The following is a 17,678-nucleotide window of genomic DNA, read 5'->3' as shown; positions in this document are numbered from 1 at the left end:
ACAAGCTGCTGGGGAGCAATGGCAGAAATTGAAAAACAGCTATATGGCACAGGATAACTAATGGATAAAAGATAACACCAATACAGACAGACAGCTTATCTGCTATCTGATGTGTAAACCGAGCCTTTTCTCCTTTGAATGGCTGCCCCATTGCTACACAGCAGCTTATTTATATAAATAGTAGGGTTTCTGAAGCAAATGCAGCGGTTTTACCAGTGCAGGTCAACACTGCATTATATTTTCATTACGTTAAAACATTTTTTGATGTTACTGTTCCTTTAAAGGGGAACTCCACAAAAACCATAACAAGCTTTTTGAAAAGTAAACCTCATTTTAAGCAACTTTGCAATATACATCAATTAAAAAATATGCAGACTTTTCATGATTTTTAATGGTTTCTGACAGCTCTCCTTAGCCTGAATCCTCCAAACCCCACAATTCCCTGCACAGGTGAATTCAATAAGGAATGGAATATCACAGTGCAATGCATTGTGGGTTATGTAGTTCCTGCATGCTGTCTGTAAGCTATGGAGAAGTTTGGTTTAGTCCCTCCTTCCCTGCCAGGATTTCAAATGATGCAGAAAAAGAAGATCTGTTAACAGCTGGATTGCAGCATATTAAATGGCATTTATTCATACTTTTTGAAGAAACCGGTAACTGATATTTTAGGGGTTTCTGTGTTATGTAGGCCTCTTTATCAAATTTTGGTTTGGAAGCCGGAGTTACCCTTTAAAATTAACAGCCTGATATGAGATCATTCATGCTGCAGGATAATATTATGCTGATATTTCTCCATCGACAAGCAGCTCTACTCTTGGGCTGCAAAGAAACCCCATGTGGCTCCTAAAAAAGGCTTTTGCTACAATTAGTCACATGATTGGAGAAATGGATTATGGGATATGGAGTCTTACTAGGGCTGAGTAGGAGTGGCTTACAAATAACTCTGGATACATTGTTAGAATGACACACCAAGCCTGGCTTGGGGAAGTAGCCTGTGGAAAACCTGCTGCATAAACATTTTGATTTACATATTTTTTTTTATAACAGGTACAACGTAGGAAAAGTTAAAGACGTGTAAAGCCTACATTTTCCTACCATGTATATAAGTTGCCCATATCTTCCCCACCCAAGCCACAATTTGTACTGCATAGACCCCCTCCACTTGACAACGCCATCACATTTTCTTAAAACAAAAAGCAGCTTTCACCTGCCGGCCATTTTCCCTCTGACACATCATTAGTAACATTGACATCTGCAAACAGGACATGTATGCTGTTCATGCAATACAGAATGCAGCATTACACAGGCACAACATAATTTGATAAAAAGTTCTGCTGGGGTTCAGCACTGTAATGGTTAAGCTGAGCTCAGGAGAAAAATATAGGATCGGACAGCTAGAGCAGAGTTTCTATGGGAACCAGCATGTTATCTCTTCACTGGCAGTTAGACTGGAGGGAGTGTTTAGTAGTCCAGCTGTGAAGAACTGAGCATGCTCATGAGGCAACAGCCAAAGAAAATTCCTGAGGGAGGGGACAGAGTGGGTAAGAGGAGGAGAAGGATTTCCAAGTGATTACGGGGATGCTGCAGCCTTACTGTTAACCTTTTAACAACCAGAGTCTAAAGATTTCAAACAGGCTGTTCACGGATTACATTTTTATGGGGGGGGGGGTTAAATGACCTTTAAGTAATGCAGGATTTGCAATTTGCTTTGATGTCTTGCAACCTTTTTATCTATACTATAAATGCAACCCAATAATTCTGAGTTTTTGCATTTTTTAGTGATGCTTAGAGAATACATATGAATGATTTTAAGGAGGAATCACATACAACTGTATGAAGAAATAGCAAAGAATATAAAACAGTATTTCTTAAAGTGCACACAATTTGAATTTGAGTGCATGCAAAAAGGGTGCTATGTACTCTAAGGAGGAAAACCTCAATCACAACTTTTACTCAATACAGAAGAAGTAAGGGCTTTTTATCAAATAAGTTTGCCTATAGCAACCAATCAGATTAATATAATAGTACATCAACTACATACTATCTGTACAGGCAGAAAACTGCAAGACAATGTAGTTTTAATGTAGTGTGCAAAGTCACTCACCGTGTGCAGAATTGGCTTGTTCTTTGCCAGTGTGATCATGCCTAACCAATGTCCCAAGTTCTTCAGCAAGGAGCGGTCAGAAAAATTTGCAGCAGCTTTATCGGAGGTCAGAAGCACCTGGATGAAAGGCATTAAAAAAAATAAAATAATTTTTTACAAAAAAAACCCCCAACATACTTACACACTGCACCTTTCCCATATGAAAGGGGATATTCACCGTCCAACACTTTTTCCAGTTTTCAGATAAATCACCAGAAACACTTTTTTCAATCACATTCTATTTGTGATTCTTTATAGAATATTGAAATTTACAATTTCAGTTCTTTTTTGATCTTTCTAAAGCAGCTCTGGGAGGGGATGGTCAACTGTTTAACTGCTCTAAATATATAAATTGATACATTAGTTGATACATTTATAATCTTTGCTCCTGCAGAACAGAATCCTGGTGTTTTATTAAAGGCAGCTGATATAATTGATATCCGCCGAGAATGAGAAATGTATTCTCTAATGTAGCAAATTGTAATAGTTAAGAATCTGCACCTGGATTGCTGAGCTGCCAGACAAACAAAATTCTGGAAAAAATTATTAAAGGGGAACCATCGTGAAAATGATTTCATCATACTGAAATAAGAAAACTTTCTAAATACAACCAATTAAATATTCTGCATCATTTCTGAAATAATCACGTTTATGTTCACTATCCCTCTCTAAGCATCTGTTTCTCTTCATTCTGCCGTCATGCAGAAGTTGGGTGTCAGATATTCATCGACAAGTTAGATCCAATATATCTTTCCTTTCCTAGCAGATGAATTAGAGCTCAGTCATTTAACGGATTCCAGTACAAACAAAACTTTAACTGCTTTTTGCACAAATCCTGCATGAAGTGAGACATGTTGTCTGGTGATTTTAATTGAGGGAGTTGTCATACATATTATAGGAAAAAGGAGACCCCCCTATAAGATATATTGAATCTAAATGTCAATGAATATCTGACACCCAACTGCATGAAGATAGAATGAAGAGAAACAGATGCTGAGAGGAATATTGAACAGAAACTTGATTATTTAATGAAATGGTACAGAATATATATATAATTGATTATATTAATTTATGTCAGTGAGCTGAAGCTTATATTAAATTTTCATTTTTGTGATAAGTTTCCCTTTAAAAAAAATAAATGTAAGCAAATGGAAAATAATATTTCTGGTGAAACAATGTGTTTGGATGGTGAACAACCCCTTGTGTTGGTTACCCCATGATCAAGTACAATATCAGCCCATCATGTACAGTAGTTCTTTAAAGTTTTTGGCTTTTGGATTTTAATATTTCTGCATAAGTTTCACTTTTTGGGTTTTTTATATTTTTTGCATAAATACAACCTAACATTGTTTTTTTCACTCAAATCCTTAAAATAGATAATGCAATACCAATGCTTGTTCATTTAGTTACTTGGCCATTCCAGAACATGGATTTCTTTGGCTTTAACCACTTGGGTAGATTAATTTTAATTTTAATGTTGCAGGACCTACTTTTTCTTGAGTTCCAGTTCACAGACTGATACCATGATATTTCCCAGATACCCCAATATTTCCCTGAAGAATTTGCTGGTACAATTCAGAACTTAGTTCAATCCATGGCAAGCTGTCCTGGTCCAGAGGCAACAGAGCAGGGCAAACCCATCATACTGCCGCCACATTAAGAAAGTGTGTAGCAGGTGATTTCACATTTTCTTCCAGCACCCGACTTACACTTGTGGGGAAAATACCCCATACTGCTAAAGCTGGTTATGTACAGCAATATAGATAAGATTGACCAGGTTGCCCTTCTCTCACACAGAAAAAACTGCAAATAGAGGCCTTGAAGAGATTGAGCAGAAAATTAAATCAAATGGACTTGTTCGGCCCACAATAGAAATTCAGATTTAAAACAAGTTCAAAAATGTGTCCACGCTGGTCAAAACTTTCTGCCCATAATAACCCAGCTTTAGGGGAAAGCTACATTTTAACAGGCTCAAAGAATAAAACGAGTACCTTGATATTTCTGTAGGTCTCCACTAGCACCATTTTGTTGAATTCTAAGTTCTTTAGTGCATCCATAAAGTTGGAATACAGGCTGTGGAAGTTGAGCTCAATGCTGACCCTTTTCATTACTAAATACTGTGATACCCAAGGCATGAATTCATCCTTTACAATTTCTTTCAGCTCCTCTACCTGAAAATACAATTAAAGAATTTCAAGCACTCTTAACATGACAAGTGGCAGACATGATTTTGACATTATGGTATTTTGTGGGAAAGTTAACATTTTTTCTTAAAATTTACAAAAAAAAACTTATCACCTTACAAAATTAGTTTACAGTTTATACTACTGAACACTTGAATTATGAGCAATTACAAATAATTACACAGCCTAGCTGTGCGTCACCCAATACCTTGCAATAAGGACTGCAAGACTTCAGCAGGTGTTCTACGTGCAACTCAAGATGTGATTTTAATATCCAAATACAGCAAATAACATGCAGTGCACAACTCAGAGTTAAAGTCTACGACAAGTCACAAACAATAGTATATTTAGGCCCGGTGCTGCCCTAGGCACCGGACCAGCGAGAGCTCATCTGCACATGCTTGTGACATAACGGTGCAACATGCATGCGATTGATATCACTTGTTACCCTTCCCCCTCCAGCTGCCAAATTCAGTAAGAAGTATTAGTCAGCAGGTAGATTTTTTTTTTTGGGCTGCCCCTTTAAAGCTTCCAGTTGTCTGTTAATGGTTCACTGTGTAATTTTACAACTATGTACTAGATTGCCTCCCAGTAACTAGCCAGTCTTCACATTCAGCGCACCTACTGAAAAACTTTAGAAGGGGTTAAGGTATCTTACCTTCTGAGTCATATTGGACTGTGACAAATTATTGAAGATGAAAGCAATCTTCTCCTGAACATTTTCTGGAGGTTCAACAAGCTGTCCTGCAAGATCTGTAGCAACCAGGAGTGTGTCTATGTTGGTAGTGTTGATGGAAGGCTTAAACAAAATAAAATATAAAATAATCAGTGCAAAGCACTAATTTCCTCAGTTTAGCCACCATATGGTTTATTTACAATTTTATAGGTTGAAGTGCTCAAAGTTTTTGTACATGAATCAATAGCAGGTGCATGCTGTGCTCTGCTTTTTATGCTGGAGGCAAAATATATATTCAGCATTGGAGAGCAGCTCAGTTCACACAAGCTTTAAAAGGAATACCGTCATGATTTCCATAGTGTCGTTTTTACTACATACAATATTATATATTAATAATGGTGTGTGAGCAGCCTTCTAGTAAGCTGCTTTGGAAGTGACTTAAGTTCGTTCTGACTGTGAATAATGTACATGGGGGATAATGTTTCCACAGCTGCTCATCAATGTATTTCAGGTGTCAGTACCCCTTGCCTCTTACTGTGTAATGCAAGTGTTTATGATGTTTTAAAATATCTGTGTAAAAGTGACTTGGTGAGACAGAAGCTAATTTGCATGCACTGCAGATAACTTTTCAACAGCTCATTTTAACAGGCTGAATATCTAAAGGTGGTCATAGATGCAGTTTTATATGATTTTTGGACCAAAATAATCTATACAATTTTCGTAATGCAGCAATCAGTCTTTAGTTGATCAGACAGGTCAGAAAATGTGTTGGATGATAATATCTCTGCATGTATTTCCTGACTATATCCATGGGTGACCAACTACTACTTCCAGGACATAACTTTCGTACAATTGCATTCTGTTAATTAATGGCCAGAACATCATCTGATTTGTTATTTTATATTAATTTTTAGATCACTATATCAACGTCATACAAGGAATAAAATTTGAACATCTATGGCCAGCGTAAACCTTCAACATTATGGAGGCAGGCATGAGCCATTTTGTGGACACTGTTATTAAGGCATGCCAGAATATTGTTGTGCACCAGAATGGGGGACCTGATGTCCATCCCCATGCCCTGGCTACACAATTAAATGGTGAAGAAAACGAGGGAATGTGTAGAGAACAGCGACATCTAGGAAGTGCTGAAGGGAAAGTGAAAGTAATTGTCTCCGCCTATATGCCTAAGCCATAGAGAAGGGGCAGACAATATTTGAGGGACAGCTGAGATTTTTAAAAGAGTTTACAACAGCTATGAATAGTTAATAAAAAATAGAAATTGGATTTCAGGTTTACTTGGAAAAGGACTTTTATTATACAGGTATGGGACCTGTTATCCAGAATGCTCGGGACCTGGGGTTTTCCGGATAATGGATCTTTCCGTAATTTGGGTCTTCATGCCTTAAGCCTACTAGAAATTCATTTTAACATTAAATAAATAAACCCAATAGGCTGGTTTTGCTTCCAATAAGGATTAATTATATCTTAGTTGGGATTAATTATATCTTAGTTGGGATCAAGTACAAGCTGCTGTTTTATTACAGAGAAAAAGTAAATCATTTTTAAAAATTTGGATTATTTAGATAAAATGGAGTCTATGGGAGACAGCCATTCCGTAATTCAGAGCTTTCTGGATATCGGGTTTCCGGATAAGGGATCCTATACCTGTACAGATGTGTGTCTGGGTGACAGGTCCACTTTAAGTACAGGGCTCTTAAGCACTTGGTGCCCTTGAAAATCAGCGACAGCTGCACTAAAATAGATTTTAGTAAAATGCTTTGGAATTTTATTAAAAAAACAAAAAAAAAAAACCAAATACCCAGAATCTGACATCTTAAAAATGTAGCTGGTAAAACAATAATTGCTTGTCCCTTTCTGATTTCAGGGTCCATAACAGAGCATTTTAGTTCTAAGGAATCTGGCAAAGAAAACCCAGTATCTGTGGATAAAGGAATTCAAATCAAAGAAATTTTGGAGCATTCTATAGTAAAGCTTAAATGCACTGAAAGTACTACCAAAATTGTTGCCAGGGAAAAAAAAAAAAAATCAGTGGTTTTGGCACCCTCATCTTTGACCATAGGAAAAAGCAAATACTTTATCAGGCACCTACTACCAGACAAGAGCTGACAAGAGTGTCTGTCAGGCAACTGCACTGCAAGTCTAAGGGGGGGGGGGGTTGCTTATAGCAGCTCCACCATTAGCCCAGTGTGACATTTTCCTATAACGGACCATGCTTTTCAACGTTACATAAAAAGCAAAAAGTTACAAACAATTCTTATTTTGATTCTAACACAAACATCCACATGAAAGGAAACCATTTCTTACTGGTACATCCTTCTTGAAGCTAACACCAGTAGGCCTAGTTATTGTGATGGTTTTTGCTGGGGTGGTTGTAGTAGACGTTGTAACAGCACTGCTGCTAGGTGCTTTTGCAGGAGCCTGTGCTTGAGAGAGTGCAATGCTTCCTGGGGTTGTGATAGAGCCCTGCATCTTTACCGGGGGATCTCTGGATTGTTGACCATATTCTATATACTGAGAAACGGGGGAAAAAAAAGTTAAGAGTTGCACACAATTAAACAGTTTAGCAACTAGATTACATTTTTTTTTTTGCTCAAGATGGTTTTTATTTGTGACAGAATAAAGTAAATATTACATTCATTTTACATTTCCAGTACAGATTATACAAAGCAATGCTACTGCATTTCACCACAGGGCTTTCTCTGTAGGTATCAGTATTTTGTTTTGACAAAAAAAATCACGGGCAGGAAATGTCCTAATGTTTAATTTTGAATTTATTAACCTAGCTTATCATCAAGCCATTTCTGCCAGCATTCCCAACTTTCCTGTAGGAGCTCTTTTCTGGTTAGTATTATTCTTTCCCTACTACACACTGCTGTGACTGCCAGTCCGCCTTGCATGGGGGAGTGTTATTTTTACAGTTAAGTAGTCTAAACGTCATATGATGAGACCATGAATACAATTATGGTGATAAATGATCGTATATTGGATGTGTTCTTTAGGTGAAATTGACATGATTAACAAGTGACTGGATATGAAGAGTTAAGGACAGGGTAGAATCTAGGATAACCCCAAGGCAACGGGCCTGGGGAGATGGGACGATACTGGAATTGTTAACTACGATAAATACTTCTGGGATGTTACAGGTGTTATTTGGGGGAAAGAGAACCATTTCCATTTTAGAGGGATTTAACTTCTGGGATGTTACGGGTGTTATTTGGGGGAAAGAGAACCATTTCCATTTTAGAGGGATTTAAAATAAGGTATCGTAACATCCAAGCAGAGATAACTGACGGACAAGTGGAGACGCGAATTAAGAGCTCTGGATTGAGATCCAGAGATGAGATAGATCCGAGTATTAACAGCATAGAGGTGGTATTTTAAACCACACGAGTTGATCAGCTTGCCAAAGGAGGAAGTATAGAGAAAATAATAAGGGGCCCAGGACAGAGCCTTGAGGAACCCCAACAGAAAGAGGAAGGGGAGAAGATACTTCATTGTAGGAGACACTAAAGGAATGCTTAGGCAGGGGGGAAGAGAACATGGACAGGGCTGTGTAACGAAGGCCAAGAGAATTGAGGGATTGGAGTAGGAGAGGATGATCCACAGTGTCAAACGCAGCAGAGATATCAAGAAGTATTAGAAGTGGTTTTGGATTGTGCTGTTAAAAGGTCATTAGTCGGGTTAGGGCAGTCTCAGTGGAGTGTTGTTGCCTAAAACAAGATTGTAGGAGATCCAGTAGGGTATTGTCAAAGAGGAATGGCAGTAGTAGGTTTTTAAACTAGACGCTCAAGTAGTTTTAGAGATGAGAGGTAGGAGAGAGATAGGTCAGAGTTTATCAAGGTTGGAGGGATCAAGAGGGTTTTTTCAGAATAGGGGTGACAAAAGCAGGTCTTCGTTGAGAAGGAAAGATCAAGAGAATAAATAGATGAATTAAGGCTCTTATTAGACTGGGGATTGGCATTGCGGAGGAGTTTGGAAGGAATGGGATCAAATGGGCAGGTAGTAAGGTGAGAAGCAGCCAAACGTTCTTAGACTTCCACATCAGTGACAGGGGAGTAGCAGCAGAGAAGAGACTAGGGAGGGACTGTGGAGGAAGGGTGGTGAATATCTACTTGGGTTTAAAACTGTAATGTCACTTAGGATGCTGTCAATTTTTGGAAGTGCTCAGGGGGAAAGGTAGAGAAAAGCTGCAGTTTTTTTTTTTTTTTTGAAAAGGGTGTTATTAAGTGAAGTAAAGTAGGTTTGTCTGGCTAAGGAAAAGCTGGTGTTAAAGGAGCACAGGGTCGATTTGTAGCTCCAGAAGTCCAATTCTAAGGGGAATTTGCGCCAACGCTCAAGTGCACGCAAGTGTCTTTGGAGAGCTTTTGCATGAGCAATATGCCAAGGTTGAAGCTGCTTGGGTCTAGTACATTTAGTTTTCGCTGGAGCAAGTTCATTGAGGGCAGTGGTGAGTGTGCTGTAGTAGACAGGTAGCTAATATTTCAGCCACCTCCTGTCAAAATAGAGTGAAGAGAATTAAAGGATGAAGAGAGATGCAACATGTCTAGTGCTTGCAAGTCGCTATAGGTACTGTTTGGGGAATAACGGGATGAAGAGGGAGTTAGTGAGAGTTGAAATGTGAGCATATTGTGATCAGAAAGGGGAAAGAGTTGGTAAATTGGAGATTGAACAGAGTCTAGTAAATATAAAAGATCCAGAGCTGTTAAAATATAATCCAAAATAAAGTATTTTTGTTAGAAACAGAATTGCTTCTGCCACATACTGCTTCATAGAAGTGCTTAATCGGATTTGATTATTTTCAGTGCTTGTATTTAAAGTAATTAGGTACATTTCTGGCAACTAAGACTACAGATATCCAAAATTGTTTCCAACTCTACAGCTCTGGATATATACTTGGCTAGTTCAAGTGGTTATGTTCCTTTCCTTCTGTGGTCATTTATATTGAACACAATATAATCACTGTTAAGTAGGGAAAATGTTAAAATATGTAAATATGTCAGAGGGTTTTATATAGTTCACCAAGGTCATACTATAGCATACAGGACCACAATTTGGGTTTACATCCTTAAAAATTCTTGATAACCAAATTTTAAAAGACAAAAAAGTGTATATATAGGCAAGTCTTAAAACATTTCCCTCTTTCAACCCAAAAAACTATGCAGTACTACAATAAGTAGGACACTCACCTCCTGCAGGTGATGGGGGAATTGCATAAAGTGACTAATTGAAGCCAGGTGCTGACAATACTGAGGATAATCCTTCAATCTAAAATAAATAGTTAAGCACATGTTAAAAATTATGTAATCCTCACAATACACTCTTAACTTAATATTGCAAAGTCTCAAAAGATTAAAGAATATGTAAGCCTTTTATAAGTAAATGTAAAATTGCCAAGGATGCTCAGGTAGGTAAAATGTTACAAAATTCATTATAAGAAGTTTATAAACCACTATATACCTCTGGAAGGAATTAAAAAAAAAAAAAATGTAAAATTGCTGAAGTACTCAAAAGCACCCCGAGTGTTTTTTAAACGTTCACACATCCTTTAAAGGAGAACTAAACCTTATATATGAATATGGCTAAAAATGCAATATTTTATTTACTGAACTTATTGTACCAGCCTAAAATTTCAGCTTCTTCATATCAGCAATGATACAGGACTTCAAACTTGTCACAGGGGGCCACCATCTTGGAAAGTGTCTGGGACACTGACTTGCTCAGTGGGCTCTGAGCAGCTGTTGAGAAGCTAAGCTTAGGTAGGGGTCGTTGCAAATTATCAAGCAGAAAATAGTTGGCCTATAATTAGGGGTTGCCACGTGGCAGGTATTTTTTGCCAGTACAGCATTGCAAGTAGCAAGTAATTAAAATAGAACCCTCACGAGCCATAAAAATATTATTCTGGACAGCAAGCATTACAGGGTAACAATGAATATTTTTCAGGTTTTCAAAATTAGAAGTATTCATTCTCCACACAACAATGCACCACAAAAATTCCTAAGTCTTCTGAGGAATTAAAGATCCAACGCTTATGTTAGGTAGACAGAAGTCAGTATTAGTGATGTGCGGGTCGGGATTTCCCTGACCCTAACCCACCCTACCTTGGCCCTCATCTGACCTCCGGGTTGCTTTTATAGACCTGCGCAAACCTACCCAATGACATCGCAAAAGGCGCAGTGTCTATAAAAGACGGACCCGGAAGTCGACCCGCACATCACTAGTCGGTACTTTAGTCATAATGAGAGCTTGAAATCAGAAGCCATTACAAGTAGAGTTATACCAGTAGCCATGGCAATGCTAAAGGGGGTAGTAGACCTTCCAAACTGTGTCTTATAAGAGTTTACGAATAGTTTGATTTTTCACCTCATGTCTCACTGGAGCAGTTTAGGGGGCCTTGGGTTTTACTCCATAAACGGTTCTAATATGTTACATTATGTGATACATTTCCTCAGCCCTACGGAGTAACAAGTTTTTAACCTGAGCTGTTAGAATGGATACAATTGCCAACATTCTTCAGAATGAGCAGTCCAGTGAAAGACCAGAGAGGAACATTACAATTTAAAATTATTTTTCTAATAAAAACAGCCAAAATTAAAAATAGAAATCAAATGACAAAAGCGAGTTCTGGTGTAGTATCTGAAAACAACTGAAATGCTTAGGGGAAAAAAAAGAAGATGGAAATACCGCTTTAAAGCTAATAATTACAGTTACATTCTCCCCAAAATACAACTACCTGTACAATTACATGGATTGAGCATTATACTATTATAATATTATTATACATACCTATTTTTAAACCGATCAAGTGCAGCTATTCCAAAGAAGTACATTTTGGATTGAAAAGGCTTACGCAGTGCTTCAAGTACATAGCGTAGGGCCAATCCAAGAGCCATGTAGGTTACCAGACCTTTTTCTATTATACCACCAAAAAGGCAAGCAGTTATGTGCAGTTCTTTGTCTGGGTACTGAGGAAAAAAACGATATTCTTCAAACAAATTCCTCAGCATACAGTTAAACACTTCACGTTCCCGTTTTATATTAGAATCTTTGAACCTCTGCAGCATTTCCAACACCTGAAATAACAGATAATGAAAATCAATATAGTACTTTGTCCAAAAAAAAATTACACATGATTATTAGGATAGTTTACCAATAAAAAAAAGGGTTATGCTGCATCGGGCTGCATTTGTCGTTGCAACTTGTTAGGCAAGGTTGTGTGGACAGTTACCCAAACATACATCAACTGATCTGCACCTCAGGCAGATGATGCCTGGCACTCAGACATGATTTTTGCCAAAATACAAGTAAATGAGTAGTTTCTGTAAAGTAGTTGTGTGCAATGGTTCCTGGCAACGGTTTGCACACTGTATAAGTAGAAGCACAAATATATCCTGTAAAGCAGTGCTGTCCAACTTCTGCAGTACAGAGGGCTGAAATTTTTCTGGCCTACATAGTGGCACTGTTTTTAAACTGCACCCATGTTACCACAAGATCATGTCCACATTAATTGTGGCAGCACACCAAAAAACAAATGGTTGGTGCTCACTGCAGGGATATCCCTTATAACCCATGTGAAAAAAGTGGTCATATTAAGACATACCCTTAAATCTATATACCTCCTCATCCCTTGTAGATAACAGCACCCCCAGCACATGATTAAACATTAAAATGCTTACAAACCCCCAGAACAAATACCAGGCTTAGGTTCCATGGGCAGAGCAGGGCACACAGGCAGGACGTCAGACCAAGGGGCGTGGTCCCAAAACATTACTGCTTTGCAATAAACACACAGGGCTTGGCCTGCTTGCATAATCTACGTTCATTGGAGGGTGCCGACCCTTCTTACTGAGCACCGGACCTATATTTTTCGAGAGGCCATGGTATGCTGGTGGTTTTCCTTTTGGACACACAGGCAGGGCGCTAAGGCAGAGCATGGCACACGCAGAGCATATGGAAGGCAGAACAGAGCAAGAGGCAGGGAAACCTATCAGGACCACTCTAATATGTATCTCATACAGTGACAGTGCTGGTGCCTCCATGTCTTTCTGAAAGCTGATCTGATATCATAAGATATCACTCAAATAAGGGTTTTGCAGTCTGTGCACTCTCATTGGCTTCCGCCATAAATGATTACTAGGAGACCAATATCATACCAAGAGACCAGTGTTGCGCTCGGCTGCACGAAGGGCAGGATGTAGATTTGACAGTGAGCAGCTACATAAGCACGGCGAGAAAATATATTCAGAAACCGTACCAAAAATATGAAAGTTTTAAAGTAATTAACATACAATATACTGTTAGCATGCCCTGGTAAAAGCAGTGTGTTACAAGCTGCTGTGTAGCCATGGGAAAAAAGGCACAGGTTACATAGCAGATAAATACAATGGTGTTTTATGTGCTATGTAACCTGTGCCTTTTCTTTTTCACCCCATAGCTACACAGCAGCTTGTTTATATAAAACTATAGTAAGTCTCTGAAACACAGAGCTTTTACCAGGGCATTATATTTTAATTACTTTGATACACTTTCAGTTTTTGTTGTTACTGTTCCTTTAAAAACTGAGGAGTCAGAGGTAACAAACTGAGGAATCTGAGTCAAGGGATTTATGTAGACTCCACAGATCTGACTCAAGTAGTACAATAGCTTAGGCCAAACCAGAGGAACAACACAAAACCTTGTGATTGGACAATTACATATGGCACCACTACTGTATGAATTAACGTTAGAACAGGTGCAGTTTGTAATCATGACTTTAGCAAAGGAACTGACAGCAGAGTTGGTGGTGAGCAATGAGTCAAGCTGGCAAGTGACCTTAGATTCATGGCAGTCATTTTCTTTGTGCGTGATAATATGCAGAAAGGAAATGCTTGGGCCCTGGAGAGACAGGTATGCTTGCTGGAGATAGTGCACATCCAATATTTTTACATCTAAATGCACTATTCTATTGATTTTTAAATCAAACAGTCACAGCCAGGTCCCAGATGTTGAATTCTAATGCAATCTAATTTCATTTTTCCCCAAAACTTCCCTGATTTTAGCCAATTTTGTCCCAGTTTCCCAAAAACTGGAATTAAGTCATTCATTATACCTCATGGACCATTATGGCCGTCATTAAGTTAAAGTGACAAAAATAAAACCAAGTTCTGCTATCTTCGTACCTCATCCACAGACATAGTTGGGTGTGGAGGCTGGTTGTAGATGCGCTGGAAGTAGCTGTTTGCTTCATCATCTATTTCTTTACTAAAGTGCTGGTTTGCCTCTGGCCACACCTGAGACAAGTCCGCTAGGAATAAGGAGGAAAAAAAAAAATATATATATTTTTTTACCATTTCTAAAGAACAAAATGCAGTACACACAAGATTATAAGCTTGTAATTAACATTCAGCAGTGGAAGGGTATGAAATACATAAGGCTAGGGACAATACTGCATTACCGAACTTTTTGAGGTAATTTCCACCACTAATTAAATATTGCTCGACTCTACATAAAGCAGGAAAAACATGGGCACGAGCACAAACCAGCAATGCAAGTTATTCATTGGTAAATTGTGACTTAAAATGGTAATCACCTCACAATTAAAACTGCCCAATTTAGTTTACCAAATTAAAGTGGACCTGTCACCCAGACATAAAAAGTTCTATAATAAAAGTCCTTTTCAAATTAAACATGAAATCCAAATTCTTTTTTTATGTAAGCGTTCATAGCATTTGAAAATCTCAGCTGTCAATCAAATATTGTCTCTATGCTTTAGGCATTTACTTTCACTTTCCATTCAGCATTTCCTAGATGTCACTGCATCCCCACATTCCCCCAGTTCTTTTAACCATTTGTGTATCCAGGGCATGGGGGTGGAAATCAGGTCCCACATTCTAATACACAAACAAGATTCTGAGATGATACAAGGCTTGCCTTAATAACAGTGTCCACAAAATGGCTCCTGCCTGCTTGCTATAATTCCCAGACTCATGGAAACAAGATTCAAGTAAATGTATATAGTGTAATTCAAGTTCATTCTGCTTGACTTAAGCTGGCCATAGATGCTGAGATTTTTAGAAGATCAGATCCTGATCGTGAGACCACGATCTTCTCAGAACGATCGTACGACAATTTGCCAGGAAAACAAAGGGGAGTTGCCTGCTTGTCCCTGCAAACAGAGATTGCACTGGGACCGACAAAGATTTTTTTGACCTGGCCGATCAATTTCCTGACAGATGTCGGATGAAAAATCGTAAGATGTATGATCGTTCGTGTCCCACTAACCGCACGATAATTTCGAAGGATTGGTCGTACTTCCCTAAAAATCGGTCATTCAGCAAGAAGAGCTTAACATGACAAAATAGGATTTGGAATAATTTTTTTGGGTGACGGATTGGGAGAAAAATATGAATAAAATAAACACCCAGATTAATAAGCTTACTCTGCTGGAAAGTAGGCTGGTTAATTCCAGATGTACTCAGTTTTCTTTGCCCAAAGGGATCACTGTTCACCGTAGGAAGACTAAGTCCACCTGTACCCATACCAGTCAAGCTTCCTGTTCCAAGTCCACCTGTGCGTGGAACAAAAACATTTGGCTAAAGCAATGTAAAACAAGGATTAAGATGTCAATGTGAACAAATTAAAAGGATCCAGAAACCCAGAGCCCATTTGTAACAGCTAAATATTCAGCACATTGTCACCCATTTAGAAATTTTTATTTTAAAGTCTTCGCATATGGATTTGTATGAACACTTTTCAAATGAAGCCAACAACAAATTAAGGGTTACCTGGAAGTTGTGAAGTTAACCCACCAAGACCACTGAAAGCAGTGGACTGGTTTGGAGCTGTAAGGGGTGGAAATGCTTTTGCTGGAGACTGCGGGGTACTGAAAGCAGAACCCAGATTTGGAGGGAAAACTGGCATACTTTGAGTGTGAGGCGCAGCAGATCCACCAATGCTGAGAGAGGCCATAGCCGCAATTGGATCAATCTTAAAATAAAATAAGTTGCATTTTTTAGTTTTAGCGTTCGCTTTAAATATAAAAACTTTTCATAGGAGCTAAGCAAGGCTACCAGTATTTAGCATAATAATACAGGTTTATAACTCCCATTAATACACCAGAGCTTTTGCAGGGTTATAAGTTCTTATAACTAAGAACTATGCTGAAAACGTTATGACTACTGTTTTAAAAGGCTCATGGACAAACTCCGTAAAGAAAATACTATAACATTTTAAATATTTCAGTGAAAACATATGAATTGAAAATCAAACCATTTGACGTGTGCTTGTATAGACATACTGCTATTTATTTGAATTCTGAATTCACATATTCAGATGAAGCTTCCCGAGTGCAGTCCACTTTTAAATATAAATGACCATTACGACAATCAAAAAAAAGTATTGGCATTGTAGCATTTCAATTCAGTTTCTGAATTACCACTTTCCCCGACCATATCCATCTATCTATATATATTATATCCCAATTATATTTTGATGGGATATTTGAGAGAAAGGCATTACCTGAACAGGTGAAATGGCATCCAAGCTGCTAGTACTTGGAGGACGGCCTTTTGGCATAACCCCAGGAGGCGGCTGTCTTGCTTTGTTAACAACATTACTGCAGTTTGCAACCATGGTAAGGATGGTTTCCGAAAGTTCTTGTGAAACGCTTCTGCATAACAAAAGGCAGTAAACAAATTACAACACTTATTTTCTTTATGAACTTTTAGCCAAGGTTTATTATCTTAAAGGTATTCTGTCACGATTTCTATGGTTTCGTTTTTTTTACACTGCAAATAATTCACTCTACAATATAACATTTCAATCCAGCAAGTGTATTTTTTTTTTTTTTAAGATGTAATATTGGTGTGTAGGCAGCCACCTCAGCTCATTTTGCCTGGTCATGTGCTTTCAGAAAGAGTCAGCACTTTTGTATGAAACAGCGTTCTAGCAGGCTGCTGTTTCTCCTACCAATGTAATGAATGGGACGCAGTGGAACCTGGGTTTTTACTATTGAGTGCTGTTCTTAGATCTACCAGGGAGCTGTAATCTTGTGTTTAGGGAGATGTTATCTGGTTACATTCACATATCACTACAAAATGCAGTACAGCAGTAAAGAGTGACTTAAGTTTATCAGAGCACAAGTCACATGACTGGGGCAGCTGGGAAACTGACAATATGTCTAGCCCCATGTCAAGATTTCAGAATTAAATAAAAAAAGAAAAACAGATTTTTTTGAGAAATGGATTTCAGTGCAGAATTCTGCTGAAGCAGCACTATTAACTGATGCGTTTTGAAAAATAAAATACATTTTCCCATGACAGTATCCCTTTAAGCTCCCAGGATGCTTCCTTTTTTTTTTTTTTTTTAAACATAAGTCCAAGATATGTTCACTTTGTATTTAGTGACTGAATGATATGAGAGAAACACAAAGCACACTCAACACACACAAATAATAATAATAATCATTAGGCAAAAGGGAGGCCTACCCAGCACAGGCTTGTAAACACGCCAACATCGTTGCCAAAGTCTCAGGTGGCAGTTGGGCACTTTTAGGCTGATCTTTCTCTGGTATAAGGCCACCCAGTATAGAAGGACACCGTCTCTTTAAAAAGGTCATACAGGCCTGGATGAATGGTTCCTGAACAAAAATGCAAAAATAAGATTAAAATATACACAA

The 17,678-nt window shown here is 38.2% G+C and overlaps 1 protein-coding gene across 3 annotated transcripts in view; it reads right to left on the bottom strand.

Moving 5' to 3' along the window:
- Nucleotides 1–17,678, bottom strand: part of cnot1.L (CCR4-NOT transcription complex subunit 1 L homeolog) — an 81,267-nt gene that overhangs the window by 27,879 nt on the left and 35,710 nt on the right. For all 3 annotated transcript variants that reach the window (XM_041590259.1, XM_018258090.2, XM_018258091.2), the window contains exons 16-26: nucleotides 17,488–17,639; nucleotides 16,520–16,670; nucleotides 15,787–15,988; nucleotides 15,441–15,569; nucleotides 14,182–14,306; nucleotides 11,810–12,096; nucleotides 10,213–10,291; nucleotides 7,331–7,537; nucleotides 4,985–5,125; nucleotides 4,135–4,314; nucleotides 2,105–2,221 (exon numbers count right to left, since the gene is read on the bottom strand). In XM_041590259.1, coding sequence (XP_041446193.1) covers nucleotides 2,105–2,221; nucleotides 4,135–4,314; nucleotides 4,985–5,125; nucleotides 7,331–7,537; nucleotides 10,213–10,291; nucleotides 11,810–12,096; nucleotides 14,182–14,306; nucleotides 15,441–15,569; nucleotides 15,787–15,988; nucleotides 16,520–16,670; nucleotides 17,488–17,639 — 1,770 coding nt within the window. The remainder of the gene's footprint in view (nucleotides 1–2,104; nucleotides 2,222–4,134; nucleotides 4,315–4,984; nucleotides 5,126–7,330; nucleotides 7,538–10,212; nucleotides 10,292–11,809; nucleotides 12,097–14,181; nucleotides 14,307–15,440; nucleotides 15,570–15,786; nucleotides 15,989–16,519; nucleotides 16,671–17,487; nucleotides 17,640–17,678) is intronic.

The sequence above is a fragment of the Xenopus laevis genome, chromosome 4L (assembly GCF_017654675.1).
Source record: "Xenopus laevis strain J_2021 chromosome 4L, Xenopus_laevis_v10.1, whole genome shotgun sequence".
Lineage (NCBI taxonomy): Eukaryota > Metazoa > Chordata > Amphibia > Anura > Pipidae > Xenopus > Xenopus laevis.
Note: the sequence above shows the minus strand (reverse complement) of the source record. Positions and strands in the feature narration are given on the sequence as shown.